The sequence below is a fragment of the Miniopterus natalensis genome, chromosome 3 (assembly GCF_054644295.1).
Source record: "Miniopterus natalensis isolate mMinNat1 chromosome 3, mMinNat1.hap1, whole genome shotgun sequence".
Classification (NCBI taxonomy): domain Eukaryota; kingdom Metazoa; phylum Chordata; class Mammalia; order Chiroptera; family Miniopteridae; genus Miniopterus; species Miniopterus natalensis.
The window spans coordinates 75,288,283-75,314,676 of NC_142083.1; the positions used below are offsets into that span (position 1 = coordinate 75,288,283).

The window sequence follows — 26,394 nt, forward strand, 5'->3', positions numbered from 1 at the left end:
TAAGGATTTTTGTTTTTGTTGTTCACTGCTGTATCCCATGGCTTAGAACAGTGCTGCAACATAGTAGGTGCTCAACAGATACCTGCTGAATAAATGAATAAAATGTGCAGTGAAAACTACGGGGTATGAGCTACATGGAATGTCAAAAAGGGAAGCACATGAGCAAGCATTTGTCAGTTTGACCTCAGTGTGTATGTCCCAGGCGGAGAGGATTGGTTAACGCCAGACATAACTCAGTGTTAAGCATACAGTAGGCTCTTCCTAACAGAATTGAATCTTTAACACTCCACCCTGGAGAGGAAGAAGGGACTCCCCAGGCGTCAGCCGGCAGACAGCTGCATCCTTTCTGTAAATTAACCAGTATGCCTGGCCAATATTTTGAGAACTTTGTTTTCATCAGGTCCAAGAACCTCAAGGTGGGGTTGGGGAACTGGAATCTTGTAGGGGAGGGAAACAGTTTAGCTCCCAATGTTTAGCTCCTTAATTCAACCGCCCCAGGGGCGGGCATCACCGTGACAGTTTGGACCTACAGTAGACGCGGGCCCCTCACTTGTGAACCGCCTGGGCCCCATACTTTATCTCGGGGGAGGCCCTGGCCCCCTGCCCTCGTAATTTCCTGGAGAATATGGGGCGGGGCAGTGAATCAGCACTCGTTGGAGCTGATGCAGCCTTCCTCCCCGCCAGGGGTCCCCAGCGGCCGCGGAATTAGAACCCACCCCTCCCTCCGCCTGAGCGCTGTGACCACTGGGAGATGTAGTGTTGACCGCCCCTTTGTCCTTGATCTCTTCAACGCATCACCTCCGCGGTGGGTGAACTACAACTCCCAGGGGCCCAGGCGCCGGGGACCTGGCAGGGCGGAGGCCTTAGGGGGGAGGGGTGGGGGCGTCTGGGGAAGCTAGCACGCTGGAACCGGGGTGAAATGAAGAACCGGGAGTGTTGAGAGCAGCGGGGAAGGAAGGGACAAGCAGAAGGGCGCGGCGAGCTGATTTGGGGAGGGGAAGCCCTAGAAGCGGAAGAGCCGGGGCGGAGCCTGGGCGGGGTGCGCGGGTGGGCAGGCCCTGTGCGTCACGGGGCGTGGGCGGGGCCGCAGGGGGTTGTCCTCCGCGGCACGCACGGCAGCCGCAGCCGCTTCACGCCCGCTCCGCTGGTTGCAACTCGAGCTGCAATCTTCGCGCCGCCTTAGTCGCCTCAGCTACCCGTTTCGTGGGTCGGTCCCTCCGGCACACGGGCTCCAGCCGCGCCGCAGCTGCCTTCCGAGCCCTCAGGCCTCCCCGGTTTTCTCGCCCGGCCCGACCCAGCCCGCGAAGATGGTGGATCGCGAGCAACTGGTGCAGAAAGCCCGGCTGGCCGAGCAGGCAGAGCGCTACGACGACATGGCCGCGGCCATGAAGAACGTGAGTTTCTCTTCCCCTCCCCCTCATCGCCCCAGCCCCTTCGCAGACGCGGGCGTTCGCGTGGACGACCCGTGGACTAGTCGCCTGTGGCGACTGTAGGGTTGGCCGCCCCTCTTCGCTCACTAAGGGGACAGGGGATGGTCCTGATAGCGTGTTGGGACCCAGATTGTGACGCGGCCTCTCCCCGAGTGTCTCCCAGGGCCGGCGGCGCTGCCTACTAGGCCCTCCCCGGGCTAGGGTTGGGGCGGGGTCTTGCTGGGCTGGTCTGTGAAGTGAGGTCTCTGCCCTCGGCGTCTCCGGGCTGCCGGGGGCCTGAGCCGGGACCGTGCGCATCCTTTGTGCCCCACTTCCCCTCCTCCCAGCCTTGGCGTGGGGGCGGGGGACCGCATGGATGCGGTTCCTCTTTTTCTCCCTTGTGTCTGGGCGGCGCCTTTCCCATTCACTCAGTTTGTTTCTCGATTTCTTAACATTCTCTGCCCCCCCCCCCCAATCTTTCTCGCTTCCTCTCCCGACAGATCCTATAGAATCTCCCTGGGAAAAATGTAGGCTCCCCTGAAAACCTGGGCCCAGTGGTGCAAAATCGAAACCTTTCTCACGTTTTTCTTAACAAAAGGGCTCCCCTTTCTCCATTTCCCAGAGCAGAGTCCTCGTGCTTTTAGGACGGGGGGAATGTCTGTCTCGCTAGTCTTTTCATTGATTGTTCTCAACATGCCATCTTCATTTTTTCCTAATGTTTTGTACTGAAAAGGGTAGGTATTGTCTTTAAAATAAAGGTGGTGAATTTATCTGACTGGTTCAATTTGTGACATGCTGTTTGTTTTTTAAACACAGGCACACATCTGTTGAAATTCCTGTTAAGTTGATAAAATATTCTCACTAGTCTGTTATTGCAAACAAAGCGGTGGTGGGAGGCAGTATCAAGTCATTCCAGAAGATTCTGCATTTGTCATATTGCAGAGAGCCTAGACTGGGTGGAGGCTGGGAGGAGTTATTTTAAAGGGGAAAAAGTCTTTTTTAAAAATTTTGTTAGATGCATCTGAGGCTTAAAAACAAACAAACAAAAAAACAAGCTAGCACATTCTCATGCTGATGAAATGGGAATACTGATCTCCAGTTGTCTACAGATTCCTGCCTGTATTGCACCATTTTGTCAGTGTCACTACATTTATCTAATGGGTGTCAAAGAGTTTGATATTAAGGGGGGAGGTATTGAGTATTATTAAATGAAACATGGAAAATTAATCCAATGATTTAGGCCTCCCACTATCTTAATATTTAACTTCCTACCTTATGTAACAAAGGTTTTAAAATGCATCTTAAGTGTGAAGTGGATTTTGGAGTGTATCTTACATGTTAAATCTTTTTAAATGAAGCAGTATGGGTATTACAGATTACTGAATAACTACAAAAAGATGATAATGCTGATGCCTTTATATTTAAGCCAGCTACATGAACAAAAAATTGATCTCAGTAAGGAATGCAGTCGGTTCTGAAATTGGGAGTACCACTGAATTAATACATTGCTACAGTTGCTATCTTAAAACATTTTAAAACTCAGATGATAAGTTGCACTTTTAATAGTTATCAATATTGGAAATATATTTATTTCATGTTATTTAGTCTCTTCTAATATTTCCGTACTTCTAGTATCACAGAAAAGCGAGTGACCTCCCACCTATATCCATAGCAACCCAGTGATGTCACACACAATGACACAGAGGCTGCAATGCACCTAAGGGCTGGTAGGGAGTATGCAAATGGCATTTGTCCAAGGTAATGCAGAAATTAGTAGATAAGCCAGGTGGAATTGAGCACGTCATCTTTCACCAGATAAGAATTAGTGCAAAAAATAAGAATTTCATTTACCCTTCGACATGCAGGTCAGTGACCTCTAGATATGCCTATTCATTTTCCTATTTCTAGTTTTCTCACAAGAATGTATAAGATACATTTGTATTTTTAAACATTCATCTCACCATTAAAGTTGGGCAGTGATGGAATAAAGATAGAAATTTTAAACAAGAATACATTTTATGATCATAGTGCAGGAATGGGCTGTATACTTGGGCTTGTTGCATGTTATTAACTTGGCAGGTTTTAATAAAAACCTTTAAAAAATTATGACTTCCCACTGGGTCATTTCAGTAAATGTTAGGGAATATTCTGTTACAAAACACTAGGTTGGGATTTGGAAAAGTTCTCTTTTCCTATATTTATGCTTCTGCTGCTTGATGGAGTTTGAAGGAAAGAACAGTTTGTAAAATAAAGCAGACCTTTTTTCAAACCTGTTTACTGGGACTTTGATGAAGTAGGTTTACCTTGAACCTCATTTTCCTCATCTGTAAAATGGGTTAATATTTACTTGAAAAAGTTGTGAGGATTAAATAAATGCAATAGGTGCTCAAAATGGAAACTAGAAAACTTTTTTTCTCATAAAAGTCATCTCATGGAGAATTTGGAAAATACTGGAAGATAAAAAGAAAATAGTCCTATATGTTAGAGGGATTGCATTTATTTGCATTTAATGAGATTATTCTAGTAATAACACTGTTGGGATCTGTGCAAAATGGTAGTTGTATATGGGTAACCAGGCTAGAAATAATATGCAGTATTTTGAAATGGAGGAAAGGGGGAAATTTAGTCTCTAAGACAAATGTGCAGCCTTGCACTTAAGAAGAGAGTGAACACCTAGGTGTTTGCTACTGGTTAGACAATGCTGTCTAGTCCTTTGGATTTTAATGGCCTCCTAGGAAGTTAACGTTCTAAGTAGGCTACTGGTACTTGCCTGGGGTGGGGGATAGAGAAAACATTCTGGGCTACTAATTTTGTTGAAGTCACTGGGTTAAGCAATTTAACTGTGTGGGTGGGGGGAGGGCATTGGTGGCAAGAGGCTATCTTAATTATATTTTAAAAAGTCTTCCTAGTAGAATTGATATACTTTAAAATTCTTGCTATCTCAATACTCTGTTTTTCCTACTAGCTCTTCCAGGAGGCTAGATCAATAGCCATTATTGCTAATGGAGTAATGACACCTTTGTAGACTCTTCAGAGGTGGAGTTCTGCCAGCCATTATTCTAAGTCATGTGGTTTCAATTGTTCTCTTTGGGGTGGAAAGAATACAGATAACAGTTTGCTTTTTGTGTGTTATCCTTCACAATAACAAATGAATGTTAACTGCTTTTATTATTAAAAAATTATATTGAGATAATAAAAGGTATTGCTAAATGTATATCCTCATTAATCCTTTGAATTAACTGCTGACCCTGGGGAGGATTTCATCCCTTGTACTTGGTGGAAGCCTTATTTATTTATTACACCAAACTAAATTATTAAAAAGAGTAGAGAAAATGTCCTTGATTTTATTGAGGTAAAAGTGACATAACTAACCATTTTCTTTTTAAATTTTTAAATTTATTTTTTAAAGAGGAAGTGGGGGGGGCCTTCAGTTTATTGTTCCACTTATTTATGCATTCATTGGCTGGTTTTTGTATGTGCCCTAACTCGGAATTGAACCCGCAACCTTGGTGTATTGACACACTAAGCTCCTAAGCTGTCTGGTCAGGCACAAACTAACCATTTTCAAGTATACAATTCAGTAGCATTTGGTTTATTCACAATATTGTATACCATCATCTCTAATTGAAAAAAATGAGATCTTTAAAAAGTGATGATGGTCTGGCTATCGCTGGCCGGATTTCAAGACATGACTGATTCAGGAATGTGTCAGTAATGAAGTACCCACAATAGCAAAGCCAGCAGCAATCAGTATCCCTTTGTCTTTGTTTTCTAACTTCTGAAACTTTTCAGCATAAATTTAAAAGGATTTACTCTGAGCTAAGTTTGTATTTCCATTTTAAAAAAGCTACAGAGCTTAAAAATCATATGATGCTCGTCCAAATACATAAGAACAGTTTATGAAATCAGAGCAAACTATTAACTATTTGTAGATCATGGAGATTTTGCTGGTGGTCTTATGACTCATTTTCCACCCCAAGGCTGACTTGGTTATAGGTGATTTCCCTGCTGTGTGGCTGCAGCCTCCTAATGAACACTATGCAGTACTGAGAGTGGTGAGCTACTTAAGCACGTGATTCTTAACTGATGGGATTCCAGTAAATAAGATGTTAAATACAGTGTTGTGGTGATTCTGAGGTTGCCAGAAGCTTCTCATCGTCATATCACTAGCCCTAACCCTATCTGGCAGGGCATTTTTCTGCATTTCTACCAGATTTCATGGAATGTGAAAGAAAAGCAAAGACCACTTTATACCTTTAATAGTCAAGGGAGGGGGGAATTACATATAAACCACTATCTTTTGTCTTATTTTCTAAACTCTGTTTCTTAGTGCTTGACCAGACATTTGAAACTGTAATTATGGGGGAGCTATATTTTTGTTGTCTTTCTAGGCTACCAGTACCAGTTGTCTTATGGCCTTTCCTCTCATAATCATTTTTCTGTTGTATTCCCCAAATTCCATTTTAGGTGTCAGCTATCATTTTGGTTCACTATCAAACCATATCATCCTACTTTAAGTTTGGCACTTGTAGAGGTCCTTGAAATTTTGTTTTTACTAATTTGTGAATTTGAATAGTTAAGAAAATAGTTACATGAAAAGTGATCAAAAAAATTCCCAAAAGGCAGTTTAATTTTAAGATAAATGGTTAAATAACTGGTCTGGTCCCATGATTTTGCAGAAACAATAAAAATTGTAAATCTTAGCCTGGCAGGGCGTGGCTCAGCGGTTAAGGTCGGCCTAGGATCCAGGAGATCGCAGTTCGATTCCCAGTCCGATTCCCGGTCAAAGCACATGCCCGGGTTGTGGGCTGAATCCCCCATCGGGGGGGGGTGTGGGAGGCAGCTGATCAATGACAACTCTCTCATCATTGATGTTCCTATCTCTCTCTCTCCCTTCTCTCTGAAATCAATAAAGATATATATAAAAATAATAATAATTGTAAATCTTAAAACTTTGCATGAGTTTTTTTGCTTTCTTTCCTCTTAAAAGAACTTCTGTTGTCCTAGCCAGTTTGACTCAGTGGTTAGAGCGCGTCAGCCCTCGGACTGAAGGGTCTTGGGTTTGATTCTGGCCCAGGGAACGTACCTGGGTTGCAGGCTCTGCCCGAGTCTGCGCCAGAGCAGGAGGTAACCAATCTACGTGTGTGTCTCACGTTGATGTTTCTCTCTTGCTCATGCGCTCTCTCTCTCTCTCTCTCCCTCCCCCTTCCACTCTCTTTGAAAAGCTAATGGAAAAAAATATCCTCGGGTGAGGATTTTTAAAATAATAAAAATTAAAAATAAAAGAACTGCTGCCTGGCTGGTGTGGCTCAGTTGGTTGAGCGTTCTTCTGGTCAGGGCACATGCCTGGGTTGTGGGTGGCTCGATTCCCCAGTAGGGGTTGTGCAGAAGACAGCTGATCCCTGTTTTTCCCTCTCCCTCGCTCTAAAATCAATAAATACATATTTAAAAAATAGGAATAAATGAACTGCTGAAGTCTAAACCAAATCTTCATCAACATTTCACTTATAAGGGTGTGTCCCACAGAAGTAGAGTTTTCTTTACCTGAGCTGAATGCTGTTAATGTGCCACAAAGCATTAGTTGGGTTGTAAATAGGTAAACAGAAATGAGAGCCTTATGTAGATTTTTAAATATTTATTTTTCAATTACAATTTACATTTACTATTTTGTATTAGTTTCAGGTGTACAGCATAGTGATTCGACAATCATATACTTTACAAAGTGATTCCCCTCAATATTTCCACTACCCACTTGGCACCATACATAGTTATTACAATATTATTGACTATATTTCTTACGCTGTACTTTACATCCCCGACATACTGATTTTTAACGTGACATTTAAAAAATTTCCAAGTAAACTCATTGGTCTTATTTTCTTAATTTTTGGAGTGAAGTCTTATTTTTTTAGAGAGATCTAAAGCCAGTCTTAGCGAGTAGGGCCTAGGTGTAGTGTCCTTAATAATTCTGTTACTATAACAGGGTGTCAGAGCTGGGAATGTGACAGTGACAGCAATGGGCAGCTGAACATGTAATGACAGTAGTAGCTCAAGAGGAATCCCTTATCCAACCTCCCCACAGCTGAGTCTGAAGAGCAGCTGCAGTGGTATAGAGAAGTGAGAAGGCTAAGAGGTAACAGGAGGAAGGCTTTTAAGAATGCAGGTTTGTTTTGAAAGAGATCATTGAAATCTTTAGCTTTCTGAAAGGAGTTATGAATTAGACAATTAAGCTATCATATTTAAATACCTTGATCTAGGAAACAAAGTTGCCTATGGTGCCAGTACTTTAAGGATGTAGAAATGAGCTGTTTTTTGTTTTCGTTTTTGTTTTTTACTGAATTATTTCACTTCAGTACCATTCAATTCAATACAATTCTCCTTTTGTAGCAGTTTAACATGAAATAGTGAATGGGCATGTCTTTGTAGTGGAGGTCGAGCACGAATAGTAGCCATGCAAACAATCCCGTACTCCCTACCAGTATACTTTTACACATGAGGCCTGCTTGGTATGGGTAGACTATGGTGGATGGCTGTTATTTTCAAATCATACTCCAGTCTTCACATGTGGACTACATCTGGTCTTTTCTAACTACATTTGTGTAGTAGAAATAGAAACTTTAAAGTTTAGACACCAGATTTTTTTCTTCTAGGCTGAAAATGACCCAATCCAAAAGGGCAAGGAGACCTAACTGGTTAGAAGAACAGTAGTAAAGAGCATTCTGAGGCAAGCAAAGCTAGTGGGAACAAGTGGGCAGGGAAGGAATATTCTAGAATATCTTGAATTTGGGGATGTTGTGATTTTTCTAAGGAGTCTGGTTTTTGGAAGGCTGTCATCAATGAGACTGACTACTGATGATTAAAATGTCTGGCATTTAGGGTGCTAGAAAATTTGGGAGAAAAAGCAAGTATTTTCACTAGAATAATTCCCCATGGACAGATATTGCCATCATGTCTTTTTTGACATGTTTAGGCTTGCTTTTGTACCTTGCCTTTTCCCCTTGACATTATTTCAAGGATATTTCCTTCTATCATTAGTATTCTCAGTGGCTGAATAATCCTATGGGTGTGTCATAATTAAATTATTTTTTGTTTGGCATTTAGGCTGTTTCCAATTTTATAAATAAAACTGCCATGAATATCTTTGTGACTAAGGCTTTTGACACAGTTTATATATTAGGACAGAGACCCAATAGTGGAATTGCTAAGAATAATTTTTAGGGATCTTGAGACCATTACTAGTACTAGGTACGACCTCAAAAGTTTTGAAAAATATAATTGTTTGAACAGGTATGACACACAGTTCAAAATTCAAGGATACCCTACTGATCTACCAAGAAGAGAAAATGAGGTTCACATGGGGGAAAGGTTGACTGCTAGCTTTCAAACTTGACTTTTTTATAAAATTAAAATTACCCCTATTTGCCACAAATGCTCAAATTACCAGCAAGATCTCTTTACATTCAAATTTGGCAGCCTCAAAGTATAGTTTCTTGCTTAAAGCGTTTACTCCAGCTGGCAAATAATTTAATTTTTCTTGATTTTTAAGAGGAATGCTTCTTTTAAGTTAACATCCAAGTCAGCTTTTACTCTCAGGAGGGGTTGGTTGAAAGGCTTGATGGGTCACTAATAGGGAGAGGAAAAAGAAAGAGTTCTGTATTTGCATCAGTATGTTCTTCCCTTTTTACTGCCTTTTCCTTGTTTTGAAAGGATAATGAAGGTAGATTCTTTTGTCAGTTCTAGTTTTTATTACTAATCTGATAGAAGAGCTAAAACCCAATTGATTTGTTGAAGACAATGTGAATAAACAAATTTTGCTTTTGCTAGGCTTTGTTGCTTGCCAAGCTTTTTTTTTTAATGTATTTTTTCTTTTTTTAATATGTCTTTATTGATTTCAGAGAGAGGAAAGGAGAGAGAGAGAGAGAGAGAGAGAGATAGAAACATCAATAATGAGAGTCATTGATCTGCTGCCTCCTGCACACCCGCTACTGGGAATTGAGCCCACAACCCCACCATGTACCCTTACCAGGAATTGAACTGCCGTCTCCTAGGTCATAGATAAGATGCTCAACGGCTGAGCCATGCTGGCCAGGCGCCAAGTTTTTTTAAGAAGAGAATAAAGTTCTCTTTTTTTAAATCCTCACCTGAGGATATGTTTATTGATTCTAGAGAGAGAGGAAGTGGGGGAGGGGGTGGAGAGAGAAACATCAGCTGCCTCCTGTACAATGCCCTGATGTCCCAACTGGGATAGAACGCGAAACCTAGGTATGTATCCTGACTGGGAATCGAACCCACGTCCTTTTTGGTGTATATAGACGACACTCCATCCAACTGAGCCACCCTGCTGGGGTACTTGCCAACCATTTAAAAAAAAATTATTTTGCCTTAATGTCAATATACTACTGGGGGAATGTGTGTATAGATAATCTATAGTAAGTGTACATATTAGCTGTCTGGACCCAGACAGCTGGGGTTTGAATTATGCTCAGAAGTATAGAGCTGACCAATGTAATGATATCAGTAAATTAGGTGGATATACTGCCATTTTATTTTATATTTTACATTTTATTTTATTTAATTATTTTTTACCACTTGAAGGTCCTGTAGGTAAGTAAAGACTTTAGATAGTTGGAACTTGATCCATCTATTGAGGAAGGAAGGGAAAACAATATGGTAAACTTCAGCTATAGTAATGGATTGAATTTTAAAACTTGCATGAAATATATTTCTATTGATGATGTTACTTATTTAGAACTATGTCTAGCATTTAGATTCTCAAAAACAATGAATTATAACTAGTTCTTATTGAATATATGGTATACTTAAATTTTAATCATGTTTTTTCTGTGTTCATAAGTTGGCTGGCTATATATACACATATAGGCTATATATACACGTTTTTAATAAATGATGACTAAGGACTTTTAAACAAGTGTTTATATCTTTTGTGAAAATTGAGCCAATACCATTATTTACTGCACTATTGCAGCGTAGCATTGCTCTGACCACAATGGAGAACTTAGGGTACTTTTTGGTATAACTTTTTTTTTTTTAAATATATGTTTATTGATTTCAGAGAGAGGAAGGGAGAAGGAGAGAGGGAGATAGAAACATCAATGATGACAGTCGTCATTGATTGGCTGCCTCCTGCATGCCCCCAACTGGGGATCGAGTCTGCAACCCAGGCATGTGCCCTTACTGGGAATTGAACCGTGATCTCCTGGATCCTAGGTCGATGCTGAACCACTGAGCAACGCCCAGCCGGGCTGGTATGACTTTTCTTAAACATCTGTTCTGTAGATTTCTGAACTGACTAAAATCTTTTTGGGGAGCCCTAGCCAATTTGGCTCAGTGGTTGGAACCACGGACTGAAGGGTCCTGGGTTCAGTTCCGGCCAAGGGCCTGTACCTCAGTTGCAGGCTCAATCCCCAGCTCTGGTCCAAGTTGGGGTGCTGCCGGAGGCAACCAGTCGATAGGTCTCTCTCACATCGATGTTTCTCTCTCTCTCTCTCTCTCTCTCTCTCCCCCTCTCCCCAAAAGCAATGGAAAAAATATCCTCTGGTGAGGATTTTAAAAAAACAAACAAACAAAAAACATTTGGGAAAACAAAAGACAATAAATTACATACTCTTAGATAAAACATTGCAATGTAGTTTGACCTTTACTCTTACTTGGGAAGCATCTTTATATACTTTTTCCACTTAATTTCACAAAAGTTTTATAAAGTGAGAGTCCCATTTGACAGGCATAAATATTTAAGCAATTTTCCTAAGGCTTCAGCTAAAAGTATTTCCCCCCTCTAAATTTAAGGCTCTTTTTAAAGGTTTTTTTAAGGAGTCAAAGGTAATCTGTATAAATCAATATTGATGATCTTTTAACTGTTGTTCTCACTGATTTATTTTCATTAACTTTAGTAAATTTTCCATTGTTTGCAGAAACATTAAAAATCCTTCAAACTATTGCATATTTAATATTTTTCCAGTTAGTTGTCCTCGAGAGGGTCATTATGTAGTCCAGATTAAAATATAGAACAAATTTCCTTTAGAACAGTCCTAAAGGCATATTACTCAGTATGAGTGTAATCTGGTTTTTTTTAGAAAACACTTAATCCCATGATCGTGGTATGTTTTAAATGCCATTTAATAAAGGAGAACTTTGGATTTTTAACATGAGGAGTTAAGTACTATAGCTTTGCTCTAGGAGTTTTACAGGTATTTCCAGGAGGCGAAAGAATGCCACTTAGAACTGGATGAAAGAAAAGACCTTACTTGAAAGAAATGGGAGGAAGCTGTGACCTTTTTAAAAAAGTTTTTTTAATTGATTTCTAGAGAGAGGAAGGGAGGTAAAAGAGAGAAACGTGGTGTGAGAGAAAAACATCGATTGGCTGCCCTCCACACCCACCCCTACTGGGAAATGAACCCACTACCTAGGCATGTGCCCTGACTGGGAGTTGAACCTGCCACCTTTTGGTGCACTGGACGACACTCCAACCAGCTGAGCCACACCAGCCAAGGTGCTGTAACCTTTTTGCACATCAAAAATAATATGGTCTTATGTAGAATTCACAAATAGGAGTGTGGAAACATGTTTTGAGTGGATTTGGATGAAGATCAAAGGAAGAAAAAAGATAGTAATTTGAATATTTTGGAGACAGTCTAAGCAAGTGGAAGAAGTGAACAATATTGATAGAATCACAAAGGGAAGACAGTTGTGATGAAGGATTATTGAACATTTGTAGGAATATTTATTCCACACATAAAAATGGAAGTAAGTCCTGGCCAGTGTGGCTTGGAGTGTCGTACTGTACACCGAGAGGTTGCCGGTTTGATTCCGGTCAGGGCACATACATAGGTTGCAGGTTTGATCCCCAGTTGGGGTGCATATGGAAAGATGACCAATTGATATTTCTCTTTCTCCCTCCCTCTCTCTCCCCCTCCCCCTCCCCTTCTCTCTCCCCCTCCCCCTCCCCCTCTCCCCCCTCTCTCCCCTCTCCGTATCCCTCTCACTCTCTAAAATCAATAAGCATGTCCTTGGGTGAGGATTTTTTTAAAAAACGGAAGTAAGCTCAGTGGAATCAGGACATTGACATCACACACTGGGCATCAGGGGGGATTTCCTAGAGGAAGTGATGCCAGAGCAGTGTGGGTGGGAGGGGGTGGGAGGAAGGGGGAAAGGATTTAGGAATAAATGTCTAGACAAAGACTAATAGCATGTTTAGCTTTGGGATATACAAAGAGCAGAGTCTGTTGCAGTAAATACTCATTGTTGATTATACTGGGGGAATACTATAGTAGTGCTCATTTGAGGGGATTTAGGAAAGGAGTCTCGCCCTGGCGGGTGTAGCTCGGTTGAGCGTCTCCCATTCACTGAGAGCTGGCCGGTTCCAGGTTCCATTCCCAATCAGGGCACATGCCCAGGTTTCAGGCTCAATGGTGGGGGGGGGGCATGCAGGAGGCAGCCTATCGATGTTTCTCCGCCTCTTCCTCCCTCAAATAATTTTAAACATTTTTTAAAAATAGGGAAAATAAGAAAATGAGTCTAAAGTAGTAAATGGATCAGTTCATGCAGGCCTTGTATAAGAGGACAGTGACAGTGAAGGAGTCTGATTAGTAGAATGTTATAGGGATCTAGTCTGAAGGGATGAGTACCTGGAAAAGGACAGATTTGAGAATTTGATGACTGGCAATAGAACAAGAAAAGACAAAAAATGATGGAAAAGATGGATTAAGTTGCGGCCATGCTGAGTTTGAGGAAACATGTAAGTAGAGGTAAATAGAGACAGCATGGTTTCATTTTAATACATGAAAAGCACTTAGAACAGTGTCTGGCAGAGTGTAAGCAGTCAGTATTACTTATTATTCATTAAGTAAGCAAGTATTTATTTAAAACCCACTAATTATCGGGCTCTGATCTAAGATAATAATATACCATCCCCAATGTTCTAGTGGGAGCATTCTATATATCCATGATAGTTGAAACCAGGCATAGTAAGATCACCTAGGGACAATGGAGAATTGAAGTCAAAATGTGAAGCCCTGGGGAGTAGTGCCTTAGTAGTGACTGGAATGAGGAATAACAGACTAAGAGTGGATATATGTGCAGAAAACCAGGAAAGAATGCTAACAAAAAGTCAGCAGTATTAGATTCCTTTAAGATAAAGACAAGGTAATATTGGGTATGTGAAAGAGGAAGACATTTGATGACTTTTTAAAGAGTGGTTATAGTGGTAATGAGGTAAGAAGTGAAAGAAAGTTGAAGAAATGATAACAAATACAGTAAATTCTCACTTAACATCAATAGGCTCTGCAACTTCGAGTGGCGAAGAGGGTTTGTTTGAATAGGTACTAGTAAGTCAGAGTTCAACCTTTTCAACCCTTATTGCTTTTCAGCCATTCTGTTTTCAGACCGTTCGAGAAGCACACTGAAAAAATGTATTTTATTCAGTACAGGTAGGGCAAAAGTAGGTTTTACAGGTAAAATACCTTTGCCCCACCCTCTTTTTTTGACGACTAAAATTCCATTATATGGATATATCATAATCACCTCCCATCAAAGGTTATTTAAGTGGTTCAGACTTTAGTTGTTACAAATAATGCAGTGAATTCTTTTCTAGAAATGGAATTGCAGAGTTAAAAGGTTTTTGAGCATTTGTGTTTTCGATAGTCATTTCCAAACTGCCCTCTAAATTTATAGTTTCCAACAGTGGATGAGAGTGCTGTTCACCCACACACATACTGTCCCCTTTCACATGAGTCGTCAGACTTATAAGTTTTGTCAGTCTGATCAGAGAAAAATTAACAGTCATAATGAATGGGGTTGGGAACTCTATGTATATTTTCCTTTTCTTTCTACTGTCTATTCCTTTTGACCATTTTTAAAAATTATTGGTTGGTCTTAAATTCTTTTTAGGAGGTCTTTATGTAATGGAGAAATTAGCCCTTTTCCTGTGTTGTATTAGAGACTCTGCATGGGTGAAAGAGCACAGAATTTGAAGGGCCCGAGTTTGTGTCCTTGTGCTACTGTGTGTTAATGGTGTAATTTGAGGGGGAAAATTATTTCATTTCTTTGCATCATGTGTAATGTCCCCTGTAGGGTAGTTGTGCAAAAAACATAGGACTTAGTGATGTCAGAAAAACACAGGTACTCAGCCAGCTCTCCTCTTATCTCAGACCTTGAGCGTGGCCCTGAATATACCATGGAAGTTTAATACTCTTCTAGAATGACTCTTCATTCCGTCTTCCTGGAATGTTTTTCCCTTCTGTAATTTGTGTCCAGGGTGACCGCTGCTGGTTTTTAAAAACCTAGCTAAAGTAGTTACTTTTTTTTTTTTTTTAATATATCTTTATTGATTTCAGAGAGAGGAAAGGAGAGGGGGAGAAAGAGATAGAAACATCAATGATGAGAGAGTCATTGATCGGCTGCAGCCTGCAACCCAGGCTTATGCCCTAACCGGGAATCGAACCCTGATCGCCTGGATCCTAGGCCGATGCTTAACCGCTGAGCCACGCCCGGCCTAGCTAAAGTAGTTACTTTCTAATTAAAATATTCTCTAAGCTTTCCAGGAAGAGTTTTGCTACCTTAAAAATACCTCTGTGACTGATATTCTAATTTGAATAAGCTCGTGTTTCCTCCTTGTGGAGAATTTTATCTTCAGCACAGTGTGGTGTAGTTGACACTGTTGGATGTTCAATGAATTACCTGCTAAGGAGTGGCTTTTAAGTATATTTTCCTTGCCATCAGACCTTATGGGACATGTTATATCAAGTTATCTAGAATGAATATGTGTTGGAGGTCCCCAAGACTATCCCCCTAGGTTTAATGATTTGCTAGGACTCAGCATAGAGTCTCACTGGTGGCTATGGTTCATTACAGTAGAAAGATACAAAGCTAGATCAGCACAGGGAAAAAGTGCTTAGGGTGAAGATCAGAGTAAACCAGGCACAAGCTTTCAAGGGTCCTCTCTCAGTAGAGTCACACAGGATATATGTGTGAAATGTTTACTGAGTAAACTTATTTTTACTTTTTTTTTTTTTTTAATCCTCACCGGAGAATATTTTTCCCATTACTTTTCAGAGAGAGAGAAACATATATGTGAGAGAGACACATTCATTGATTGGTTGCCTCCTGCACTTGGCTGGAATCGAACCTGGGACCCTTTAGTTCACGGGTTGATACTAACCACTGAATCAAACTGGCTAGGGTAGGGAGTTATATTTCTTAAACTGTTGGTGAGAATAACAGATTTTTCTAGCCTTTTTACTCTTAATCTCCAACTCACTAAAAGAAATGTGAACTTTAGCTAGTATTGTAAGAGTTGAGAAGAGAGAAACTTCAATTTTGTTTTTAAGCAGAACACACAATGCTGGAATATACAAGCTTTCCACATATTCCAACACTTGTGACAGTAAATTTTGGGGACCATATTTGTAAGTATTGCATTCTTATAAACAATTCAGTGATTGTTTTGAAAAACATTACTTCCCTTTTGGCATATGTCACATCTTCCCACATTGAATAGTCATTCTATCTTGATTAAGCCTTTATTGGACACTGGGAATTTTTTTGTCCTTTTAAAAAATTATCTTTTGACCTTTAAAAGTATTATGGTTGTGATCTCTATTTTAATGTAAAAGTCACAGATTCATTCTCATACAAGTCATTTTGATCTTAAGGATTTTTCAAAATTCTGATTTAAGGTTTTTAGAGTAAACTTGCTTTCCTTTGAACAGACTTTTTAGAGTTAAAGGCTGTTCCCTCTGATTTAGTTTTCAGTGGCAGAGAACATCTGGGCATGTTCCAAATGTGGTTGAGTTACTGTATCTAAAGGTGATATTGGCATGTCATAGTCTCCATGTTCCAGTTTGTCAGAGGCAACTAGACAAACTTTACATATGCAGAAATTGCTACCTTTGGGCTCTGTAGCCAAACTTTATTTGCAGTATGAGACCTACCAGTATGTAGCATACTGGTGAGGTAATCTGAGCTTTAAATAGTTGCTGGCTCTTGAAATAAGGACAACATGATTTAGGGGAAAGGCCAGGACTCTATCTCAGTGGCCTTAGGCACTCTGTGGCTCCTCCTTACATGGAAGACAGTTATTCAGTTGCTCTAGAGACAGCTAGTTAGTCTTCAGTATCTGCACATTCAGTGAGTATAGGCTAGAGTCCTATGATATGTTGGCCCAAGGCCTACAGAGGTCCTTGCTTGCCATCACTTGGCTTGTTTGAAAGCCTGTCTGGGGAATTTTTCTAGCTATATGATACTATAGTTTATGGAAAGACAGTGGTGTAAGGTAGTTTCAGCTTAGAATAGAGCACAGGATGAAATGGAGAAGAGATACTCGATATAGGAAGATAAATTAGGAGATTGTATAAGAAATTTAGAGGCTTCCTAGGTGAGAATTAAAATGAAAATTATTCAGGGTATTCTCAAAAGTAATTGCTCCCATCTGTATACAACTTGGCTGTGTCAAGAGCACATTATTGTTCATCTGATAAGCACTCACAACCTTATGAAAGAGGCAGAGGCCTCTGTTTTATAGGTAAGCAAACTGAGGCCCAGGCAGATGACATGTCTTGCTCCCAAGGTCACTTAGTAAATGGTGAAACTGGGAAAACCCCCATGTTCTGGGATATTGGAATGTGTATCAGAAATCAATAGGAATGACAATGGCCTGAGGGCTGAGAATAGTGTATCCAAAGCCTAAATATGTAAAGAATTGGATATGAGATGGTAAGCCTCCTTATTCAGAAGTGATGTTTCCACAAGGGGATATGGTAGGGGGTCATGGAGCAGAAAGCACCTCTGTCTTGGTTTTCTTCTGCTCTGAAGTCCAGTATACCAAACCCTAATCTCCCACTTTGCAGTCTATAGCACTTAGGTCATGTCTGGTAGAGGTACTGTTGTTCTCTAGCGTTATAATGGAGAATCAGTAAAGCACAGTAAAAGGTTAACATAAGAAAAATGACTGAAATATTTGAGTGTATATTACTTGCTGGATATTGTGAGAATTAGTAAGCAAAGCATGATCAATTCATTCAAAGAATGAATTGCAATAAACTAATAAATATGCTTTGGTTTATATTCTGGTTTAATTATTTCTGAGACATTATTTTAAGTTGCACAACCTGTTTCACTAAGCATAACCCTCCCCCACCCACCCCCTTTACAAAAGTAGAATATATACTGAGTGTAAATGATTCATACATAGAAAATAAGTTTATTGGCATCCAATCACTGCCCCCCCCCAATAGTTTAGCAGATCTTTTTGGATTATAGCCCCCTGACCTTTCACATCTATAAGGAATGCGATATTACATAGATGCTGTGGTTGATCTACACAGGAAACAGTGAGACCTCTAGAGAGTAGCCAGTTTAACTGGGGGTGGAAGGAGAGATGGGGAAGATTTCTCAGGACAGTAGTATTAACTTGGTTCTTGATAATTGTGTAAGTATTTTCCAGGGAGGAACAGTGGGAAATAGTCTAGGCAGGGGCAGAAGAACAAAGAGCAGAAGTATGAAGGTTTTCGCAATTAACATGTTACAGCTGGAGCACAGGCACATGAGGGGGTGAGGCGAGGGAACCACCTAATTTGCTGTAAGACTTAGGAAATAGTGAATGATCTGGGGTTCTTGATGTTGTGACTTAGCCATGGACTTAGTATACACCAGTTTAGGTATGATAGTTAACTAGACAAATAAAAATGTGACCTCAGAATAGGAATAAAAAGAGTTCTATCCTTGTAAAATTTTCTGTTTCATATTGTCACATACTTAGTACTTAGTATATATGGATGGCTCTGATACCACATAAATCAAGTTATATAAATTGAATGTAGTATTAGTGACTTGATTTATTATATCAGTTTCAGGTGTACAGCATAGTGGCTAGACATTCATTCATTCATTCATTCATTCCTCACTCGAGGCTATTAACACTAACCACTGAACCAAACAGGCTAGGGCAGTGGTTAGACATTTATATAATGAAGTTATCCAATGTCATTAAATCTAGTACCCACCTGGCACCATAGATAGTTATTATAATATTATTGACTATATTCCCTATGCTGCAGTTTACATCCTCATGACTATTTTGTAACTACCAATTTGTACTGCTTAATCCCATCACCTTTTTCGCCCAGTCCTTTAATCCCCCTTTCATCTGGTAATCATGAAGTTATTCCCATTTTATTTTTCGTATTTTTTATCTTTTTTTCTTAAGTCTTAAAAATTTCTGGTAATAGTGGTTTGTTGGTGATTAACTCCTTCAGCTTTTTCTTGTCTGGGAAGCTCTTTATCTCTCCTTTGTTTCTAAATGATAGATAGCGTTGCTGGGTAGAGTAATCTTGTTTGTAGGTCCTTGCTTGCCATCACTTTGAATATTTCTTGCCAGTCCTGTCTCGCCTGCAGAGTTCCTTTTGAGAAATCAGCTGACAGTCTTATGGGAGCTCCCTTGTACATAACTCTGCTTTTCTCCTGCTACTTTCAAGATTTTCTCTTTGTATTTAACCTTTGGTTTTTTAATTATGATGTATCTTGGTGTGGGCATGTTTAGGTTCATCTTGTTTGGGACTCTCTGTATTCCCTGGACTTGTGTGTCTGTTCCCTTCAGATTAGGGAAGAGTTCTTGTCATTATTTCTGCAAATAGATTTATAATCCCTTATTCTCTCTTCTCCTTCTGGTACCTGTATTATGCAAATTTTGTTACTCTCGCTGTTGTCCCAGAGGTCCCTTAAACTATCCTCATTTTTTTTGGATTCTTTTTGCTGTTCTAATTGGGTGTTTTTTGCTACCTTGTCTTCAAATCACTGATTCGATCCTTTGCTTCATGTAATCTGATGTTGATTTCACCTAACATCTTCATTTCAGTTATTCTTTATTTCTGACTGGTTCTTTTTTTTTTTTTTTTTAATATATCTTTGCTGATTTCAGAGAGAGGAAAGGAGAGGGAGAGAGAGAAACATCAATGATGAGAGAGTCACTGATCAGCTGCCTCCTGCACGCCCCCGACTGGAGATTGAGCCTGCAACCCAGACATGTGCCCTGACCGGGAATCGAACCCAGATCGCCTGGATCCTACCTCAACGCTCAACCTCTGAGCCACTCCCGGCCGAGCATGACTGGTTCTTTTTAATGGTTTCTGGCTCTTTAAGTTCTCACTAAGTTAATCTATTCTTCCCCTAAGTTCATTGAGCATCCTTATATCCGGTTTTTTGAACTTTGTATCTGGGAGATTGCTTGCCCCTGTTTCTTTAGGTGTTTTTTGTTTTTTTTGTTTTTTGGAGTTTTGTTCTGTTCTTTCATTTGGAACATGTTTCTTTGTCTCCTCATTTTGGCTGCCTCCCTGTGTTTGTTTCTGAGTATTAGGTAGATCTGCTGTGTCTCCTAATCTTGGTATGGGGACCTTATGTAGAAGTGTCCTGTGGTGTAGTCTCCCTGTTCACCTAAGCTGGGTGCTCCAGGGGTGGCCCTTGTGTGGGTCGTATGTGTCCTTCTGTTGTTATTGAGCCTTGATTGCTCTTGGCAGGTTGATGGGATTCACCCTCCAGCTATGACTGGCTGAGAGGACTGGCCGTGACTATAGCAGATGAGCTGTTGTATAGGGACTGATCCCACAGAGTGGATTTCGCTTTGGTGGGGCTCTGGTGCCTGCCAAGTTCACCCTTTGGGTGTTTCATTTGTGTAGCTAATTGGGTGTTGGCTCTGGTGTGGTCTGAAGCCAGCCAGGCATGTTGGTTCTGGGGCCTCTTGGAAGGGACTCTAGTGCAGGCCAAGGTGAGCTGCTACCTGTGTCCAGCCTGAAGCCACCTGGTAGGAGTTACAGAGTAATCTAGGATTGGTAGTGATCTAGGAGAGAGGCTATGCTATGAACCAAGGCCAGCTGCCACTAGAACCCAGGGCCGCTCAGCAAGAGTACAGGACACGTGGGGCCAACCGCTGCTTGTTTTAGGTCTGTGGACCTTTGAGAGATTTTTTTTTATTTTTTAATCCTTACCCAAGGACAGTGCTCAACCAACTGTGCCACTCTGGCTGGACAACCTTTGGGAAATTTTAGGGAAGTCTACAGCATGGGCCAGGGCCAGTAGCTTATGAGGAACAGCCTGTGAAAGAGGCTCTGGCTGATGCACAGGTTGGGTGGAGTCGGGTCTCAGGTAATCATAAGGGTGAGGCCAGCAAGTGGTGTTAGGTAGTTTGATGGAGACTCAGATTTGGTACCCGCCTGGGAGGAGGGTTCAACAAAGGAACAATGGCGTCTGCCAGCACTCTGTCCAGCTCAGAGCTGCTCCTCCATCCTGTACCCTATTCCTCCCCATATGTCCCTGACGTTTTTTGAGCTGCTGTCCCAGCACTGGAGCTCAGAGCAAGGGAATGTGTTAGTAAGTCCATGCTCAGGCCTTTTACGAGGAAATTCTGGGTCTCCAGAAGCCCTTCATCTCACCCCGACTGAATCCCCACTTATTTTTACAGCCAGATATTGTGGGGGTGGGACCCCTCCCTCCTCAGGGGAAGGTCTGCAGCCAAGGTACCTCTCTGGATTCTTGACCTCCACAATTTAGTTGTAATTTTGGTGTGGTCATGGGAGGAGGCAAGCACAGCGCTCATTTACTCTGTCATCTTGACCAGAGTTCTCAGTGTTCTGTTGCTTTAGTTTTCTCAAGGCAGCTAGTCTTTGGGATGATGAAAACCCTTTAGAAATGCCCGTCTTGAAAGAAGCATTAATTCCTATTGGCCACCTCAGCTCAGAAGTACTTGTTCACCTCTTCATTCTTTCATATTGCTAATTGTATTCAGTCTGACACTACAACAAATATGTGTTCCCAAGTTACTAAAATCTTAGTGGTCAGATTCTGTCCCATGCCCCCAATTTTGACTACCTTTCTGAGGTTTATAATTCTGAGGCAGAAAACCCTCCTTGTTTCTAAAAGTCTGCTTGAAGTTGACTCAGTATTCTCAGCCAATACTCAAAATATTCTCACCCAGAAGGGATGGGACTGGTTTAGCAGACAGGGCAAGATTAGGAGGAAGCTGTCATTTTAGAACAGAATGGAGTATATGAGGCATATAAGCCATCTATACTAAAATCCCTAGGATTGGTGTGTGTGTAATGTTACATGAAAGAACTGTTGACCAAATTTAGATCAAAATTTGATTTGTCATCTAATAGCTAGACTTGACAGTTCCTTAATGGAACAGCTATGTGATAAGTATGTGTCCTTTTATGGGGGGAAAGCAAGGGTTCAGGCACCATTGAACCGGCTGCATTTTTTTCCCTGTTGCTCCTTCCACCTCCATCCCCCATTCCTTACACCCACACAACCTAATTTCTCTGTTAACCACTTTAATCAACTGATGGATCTGTTTGTGTTTTAGCAATATAAGGTTAAACCAACTGACATCATGTGTACCATAACAACTCTATTCTTTTCTTCCTAATAGGTGACAGAGCTGAATGAGCCACTGTCCAATGAAGAAAGAAACCTTCTTTCGGTGGCCTACAAGAATGTAGTTGGGGCACGCCGTTCATCCTGGAGGGTCATTAGTAGCATTGAGCAGAAGACTTCTGCAGATGGTAATGAGAAGAAGATAGAGATGGTCCGTGCTTACCGTGAAAAAATAGAGAAGGAGCTGGAAGCGGTATGTCAGGATGTGCTAAGCCTGCTGGATAACTACCTGATCAAGAATTGCAGTGAGACCCAGTATGAGAGCAAAGTGTTTTACCTGAAGATGAAAGGGGACTATTATCGCTACCTGGCTGAAGTAGCCACTGGAGAGAAAAGGGCGACTGTTGTGGAATCATCTGAGAAGGCCTATAGTGAAGCCCATGAGATCAGCAAGGAGCACATGCAGCCTACTCACCCCATTAGATTAGGCCTGGCTCTTAACTACTCCGTTTTCTACTATGAGATCCAGAATGCCCCAGAGCAAGCATGCCACTTGGCCAAGACCGCCTTCGACGATGCCATTGCTGAGCTCGACACTCTCAATGAGGACTCCTACAAGGACTCCACTCTCATCATGCAGCTCCTTCGCGACAACCTAACGCTCTGGACAAGCGATCAGCAAGACGACGATGGTGGAGAAGGCAACAATTAAGGCCCCCCAGGTGGACTGGCAGCGCACGCTGATGCTACTACTGCAGTCTTTATTTTTTTCCCATGAGTTTGGGGGTCGGGTGGGGGAGGGAAAGGGAGGGATGACCTTCCTAGGGAGACACCCACGACCTGTCCTGTCTTTGATCGCCTCTTTGACATTTTTGCCAAAATACCACTAGTGGAAAGTCAGGCTAGCTGTGCTGGTATTGGAATAGCAGCCTCACACCGGCATATGGACTGTTCTGTAGATTAATGCAAGTGGAGCTGTCTGTCTTTAATTTAACTTATTGCTAGATAATAGGATTTTAAGATGAAAAGAAAACTTCAGTGGAATGGCCCTCATTCAGTAAGTTCTGTGGTTCCAGTAAGGATTTTTATGTACATATGCTCTTGTCTTAAGTTTTGGGTACTTTCTATCTCATCTGTTTTAGCTGTGCATTTTTTTCAGGGTGTACTCTACCAGACATGGAATAGTTTAAATCCCAAACGGACAGACTTAGAACATAAGGTATATTTATCCTTATGGTTTAGGCCTTGCTAGTTTTCTGAAGTCTCTGATTAGTTGACAGTATTAACACTAAATTGCAGTTTACAGTATTTCTACATTACAGCCATATGTAACATCAAGCCATTGACTGTGTATTTTTCTTTGCTAGTTATTTTGGCTTTACATTCTTATTCAGCCTTATCCAGGTTGGTTCTCTCTCTCCTAGGCCAAAGGCTTGCCTGAGGAGCGTCAAAGCTACTTTAGGTTCTGGTTAATAGGTGCTTGGCAGGTGGCTGTGGGATTTTTGTCTTTCTTTCCTCTTAAATCCACCACAAAAATTATTAATCACTTTAATAGAAACATTAAACACCACAAAAATAGAGAAAATTCAGGTCTGTATGTCATTTATTGCATTGATATTTTCAGAGAAATCCTGATTTGTAAGCTGCCACAGCTCCTTCCTCAGGGATTATGCTGCCATTTCACTCTTCACTTGAGTCTTCCCCACTGTACTTTATGCTGATGCCACTCGGGTTGAAAAGCTGTTGGGTTGTAGAGCTGGGTGGTCATTTTGAGAGAGTTTATGGTGCAGTGTGTGAAAATTCAGGTGCTAGAAGCTTACTGGTAGAAAAATCCCAAAGGAAGAGCTCTGTTCATAAATATTCTGTCCAATTCCAGGATCCTTGTAAGTGTGTCAGTTTTTCCTCCCTGAAAATACTCTTTTCCCAATTAATTGTTACAGGAAAACAAACTAAAGTCATTATCAAATAATAAATACTTAACTCCTATTTGACCAAAACTTTTTTCTATATGTTTTTTTCTCTTTAGCAAAAGCATAGAAATCAGATTCATTTCTTGTGCATTCAGTGCACGGTTTAGAATAGAAGGAAACCACATTGCTATTTTCACAAATTCCTTTTCATTTAGCCTTAAGTCGTTCATTCTTATATTTGATAAATCTGTCTGAAAACATGATCTGTGCATGTGTGTGCAGCCTTTTTTATAAGATCAGTAACTGTGAACTCCCAAGATAGGTAATGACACCAGACTTGATTTCTTTGTTTTATTTAGGCAAGGAGACAGATCAGTAATGATTGAGGAAAACTGACACTTGCTTTTGCTAATACCAAAATTGAGCTTACAATTATGAAATGAATACGTTTAATGGGATCCAGGTGATAGTGAAGATACAATGGTGATGATACTCTGTAACATTGCACAGTTTATCCAGCATGACTTTCCTTAAAAGGTCCCCTTCCTATGCTAGAGTGAAAGTCCCAATTAACTGAACCCTACCAAAAGAACTAATAGAAGAAAGCTTTATAGCTTTTTTGCCATTATAGGGCCCTAAAGTCAATGCCATGGATGGGAAAAGATTTGAGGGGGGGAGGGTAGGTGGGGCTTTCCTTAATTTATCTTAATGTCCAGTGAGCAGTGTTGTTGTCCTTGTAGCATTTGGAAATGATTTACTGGAATTACAAAACCTATATATTTTTTTTAAATTTCAGCTTTGGCTCTGGCTGCTTTTTAGAATAATGTAAGATAAAATCATACCTGAGGGCTAAAAATGAAGAGGGAATAGGAGACTTGATATTTAAGCAGCTTGAATGGTTTCTTTTCTTTTCTTTATTTTTAAAGAAATGCACTTGCCTATGATATTGTCTCTCCAGTGAAATGATTACTCCTCCATTACTCTATTGATACAATATTGTGCATGCTAGTGTTGTATTTCTATACAGTAGCTTGAAATTTATTAACTTATACTGTAGGTGTTATGTATTCCTATGACAAAAAATTAAGTCTTCAAATTTTTTAAAGTTTTTTTAATTTAAGTTTTCCTTTTGGGGGTAAAGTTTGCTCTACCAAATAGTGACTGTAACAAATTGATCTGTTTTGGATGTTGCTATAGTGACATGCAGTTATATATTTTGTTTTTAAAAGGGGGGGGCAAAAGAAACACCAGTGTTAGCTTAATCTTAATGTCTGGTGTTTGTCATGGTGAAATTATAACTATTACAGTGTAGGAGAACAATGAATATGTTCTCTGAATGAGCCTTTGTGCTTTTTGTCATGTTATGCAGTGAACTATTTTTAAGGTCTAATCAGTGATTATTTTTTCAACTCCGTGTTTCTCTAAGGAATTATTTCACACACGGACCATTCTTAGCAGTTTTCCTCAGTGATGGAATATCATGAATGTGAGTCATTATGTAGCTGTCGTACATTGAGCAAATAAACTTACAGATCTGATGTCAGTGCTACATAGTTTTATTTAATGAATTTAAATTTTCCTTTGCTTTTGAAGGTTTGATTGGATGTGAGTGTTCTCTCTCCCTTCCCTACTCTTGGATTGGGGGAGGGGAGGGGCAAAACAATATATATTGAAAAGCACCTATATCTGGGAATCAGACCTGGATTTACTGACCGTGAAAAATCATTGCACCTTTTGGGCCTTCTTTGTTTCTCCTACAAAATGAGTGCCTTCAACTAGATCTTTGAAGGTGGCATACAATTAGACCTTAGTTTGAGCCACAACTCCTTTTGATCTTGGAGCAAAGGGCAAATGACAAAACTGAGCCTTCGGTTGGGGGGGGCGTAAGTCTAAATGAAAACTGGGTCATGTGCCTGGTTCAGAGCTCTCAGGTGCCCAATATTGTTGATCTCATTATGTATTAGATGAGGTGGTTCTTTGTACTTATAAATGTTTATATAGTCTTGGATTTTTTTATTCCTTCTGAGGTGGTCAGCAGCCATAGTTGGTGTGGGCTGAACTCTCACCAGTCTGTTGTTGCTGATGGCAGCTGTCAAAATGTGTCCACCACCTAAATCACATCCCTGGGTGTGTGGGGTGTTCTCCCATGACCAGCGACGAGGAGGGCTGTCTCTACAGGAAGGAATGCCAAGGCAAAGGCTTTCCTCCTCCATCAACTTGGGTGTGCTCTAGCAAAGGAAGGGGCGGGGGGCACTGGTTCACACAGTGGAAGATGGCTTTTTAATTTTTTGAGAAATTAGAATTCATATTTTAGGAATAACACTGTGTGTGACTAGGTTTTTGCCTGTGTAGTCAGTGAATTCACCTACGAATTCATCACTCAGAACCATCCTGAGAGTGCCACTGCAAGTGCAGCTGTGGAAATAGAAGTGACTGATGTGCTTGAAGTCCCGCAACTTGCTGATAAGCCCACATGGGAGGCCCACTCAATCTTTGGACTCAATCTTTGGCCCTCCTCAGCTCTGCCTACTAACACCAGGCAGTTTCTGCTCAGCTAGGAGACTCAGAAACTGAGCAGCTGCCAACATTCAGCCACACTGACTGAGAGCTTTTAATGTGGGAGTTACTGAGGGTAGAGAGATGAATCAGACATCTTGCTAACAGGAAAGTGCAGATATGGGCAAGATCAGAAC

General features: G+C 40.9%; 1 protein-coding gene across 1 annotated transcript; it reads left to right on the forward strand.

Moving 5' to 3' along the window:
- Positions 1 to 1,144: 1,144 nt before the first annotated feature.
- YWHAG (tyrosine 3-monooxygenase/tryptophan 5-monooxygenase activation protein gamma) lies at positions 1,145 to 25,239 on the forward strand. Its single transcript, XM_016199003.2, has 2 exons — positions 1,145 to 1,394; positions 21,847 to 25,239. Exons 1-2 carry the CDS (start codon positions 1,308 to 1,310, stop codon positions 22,501 to 22,503), a joined length of 744 nt encoding a protein of 247 aa, XP_016054489.1. The 5' UTR covers positions 1,145 to 1,307; the 3' UTR covers positions 22,504 to 25,239.
- Positions 25,240 to 26,394: the final 1,155 nt, after the last annotated feature.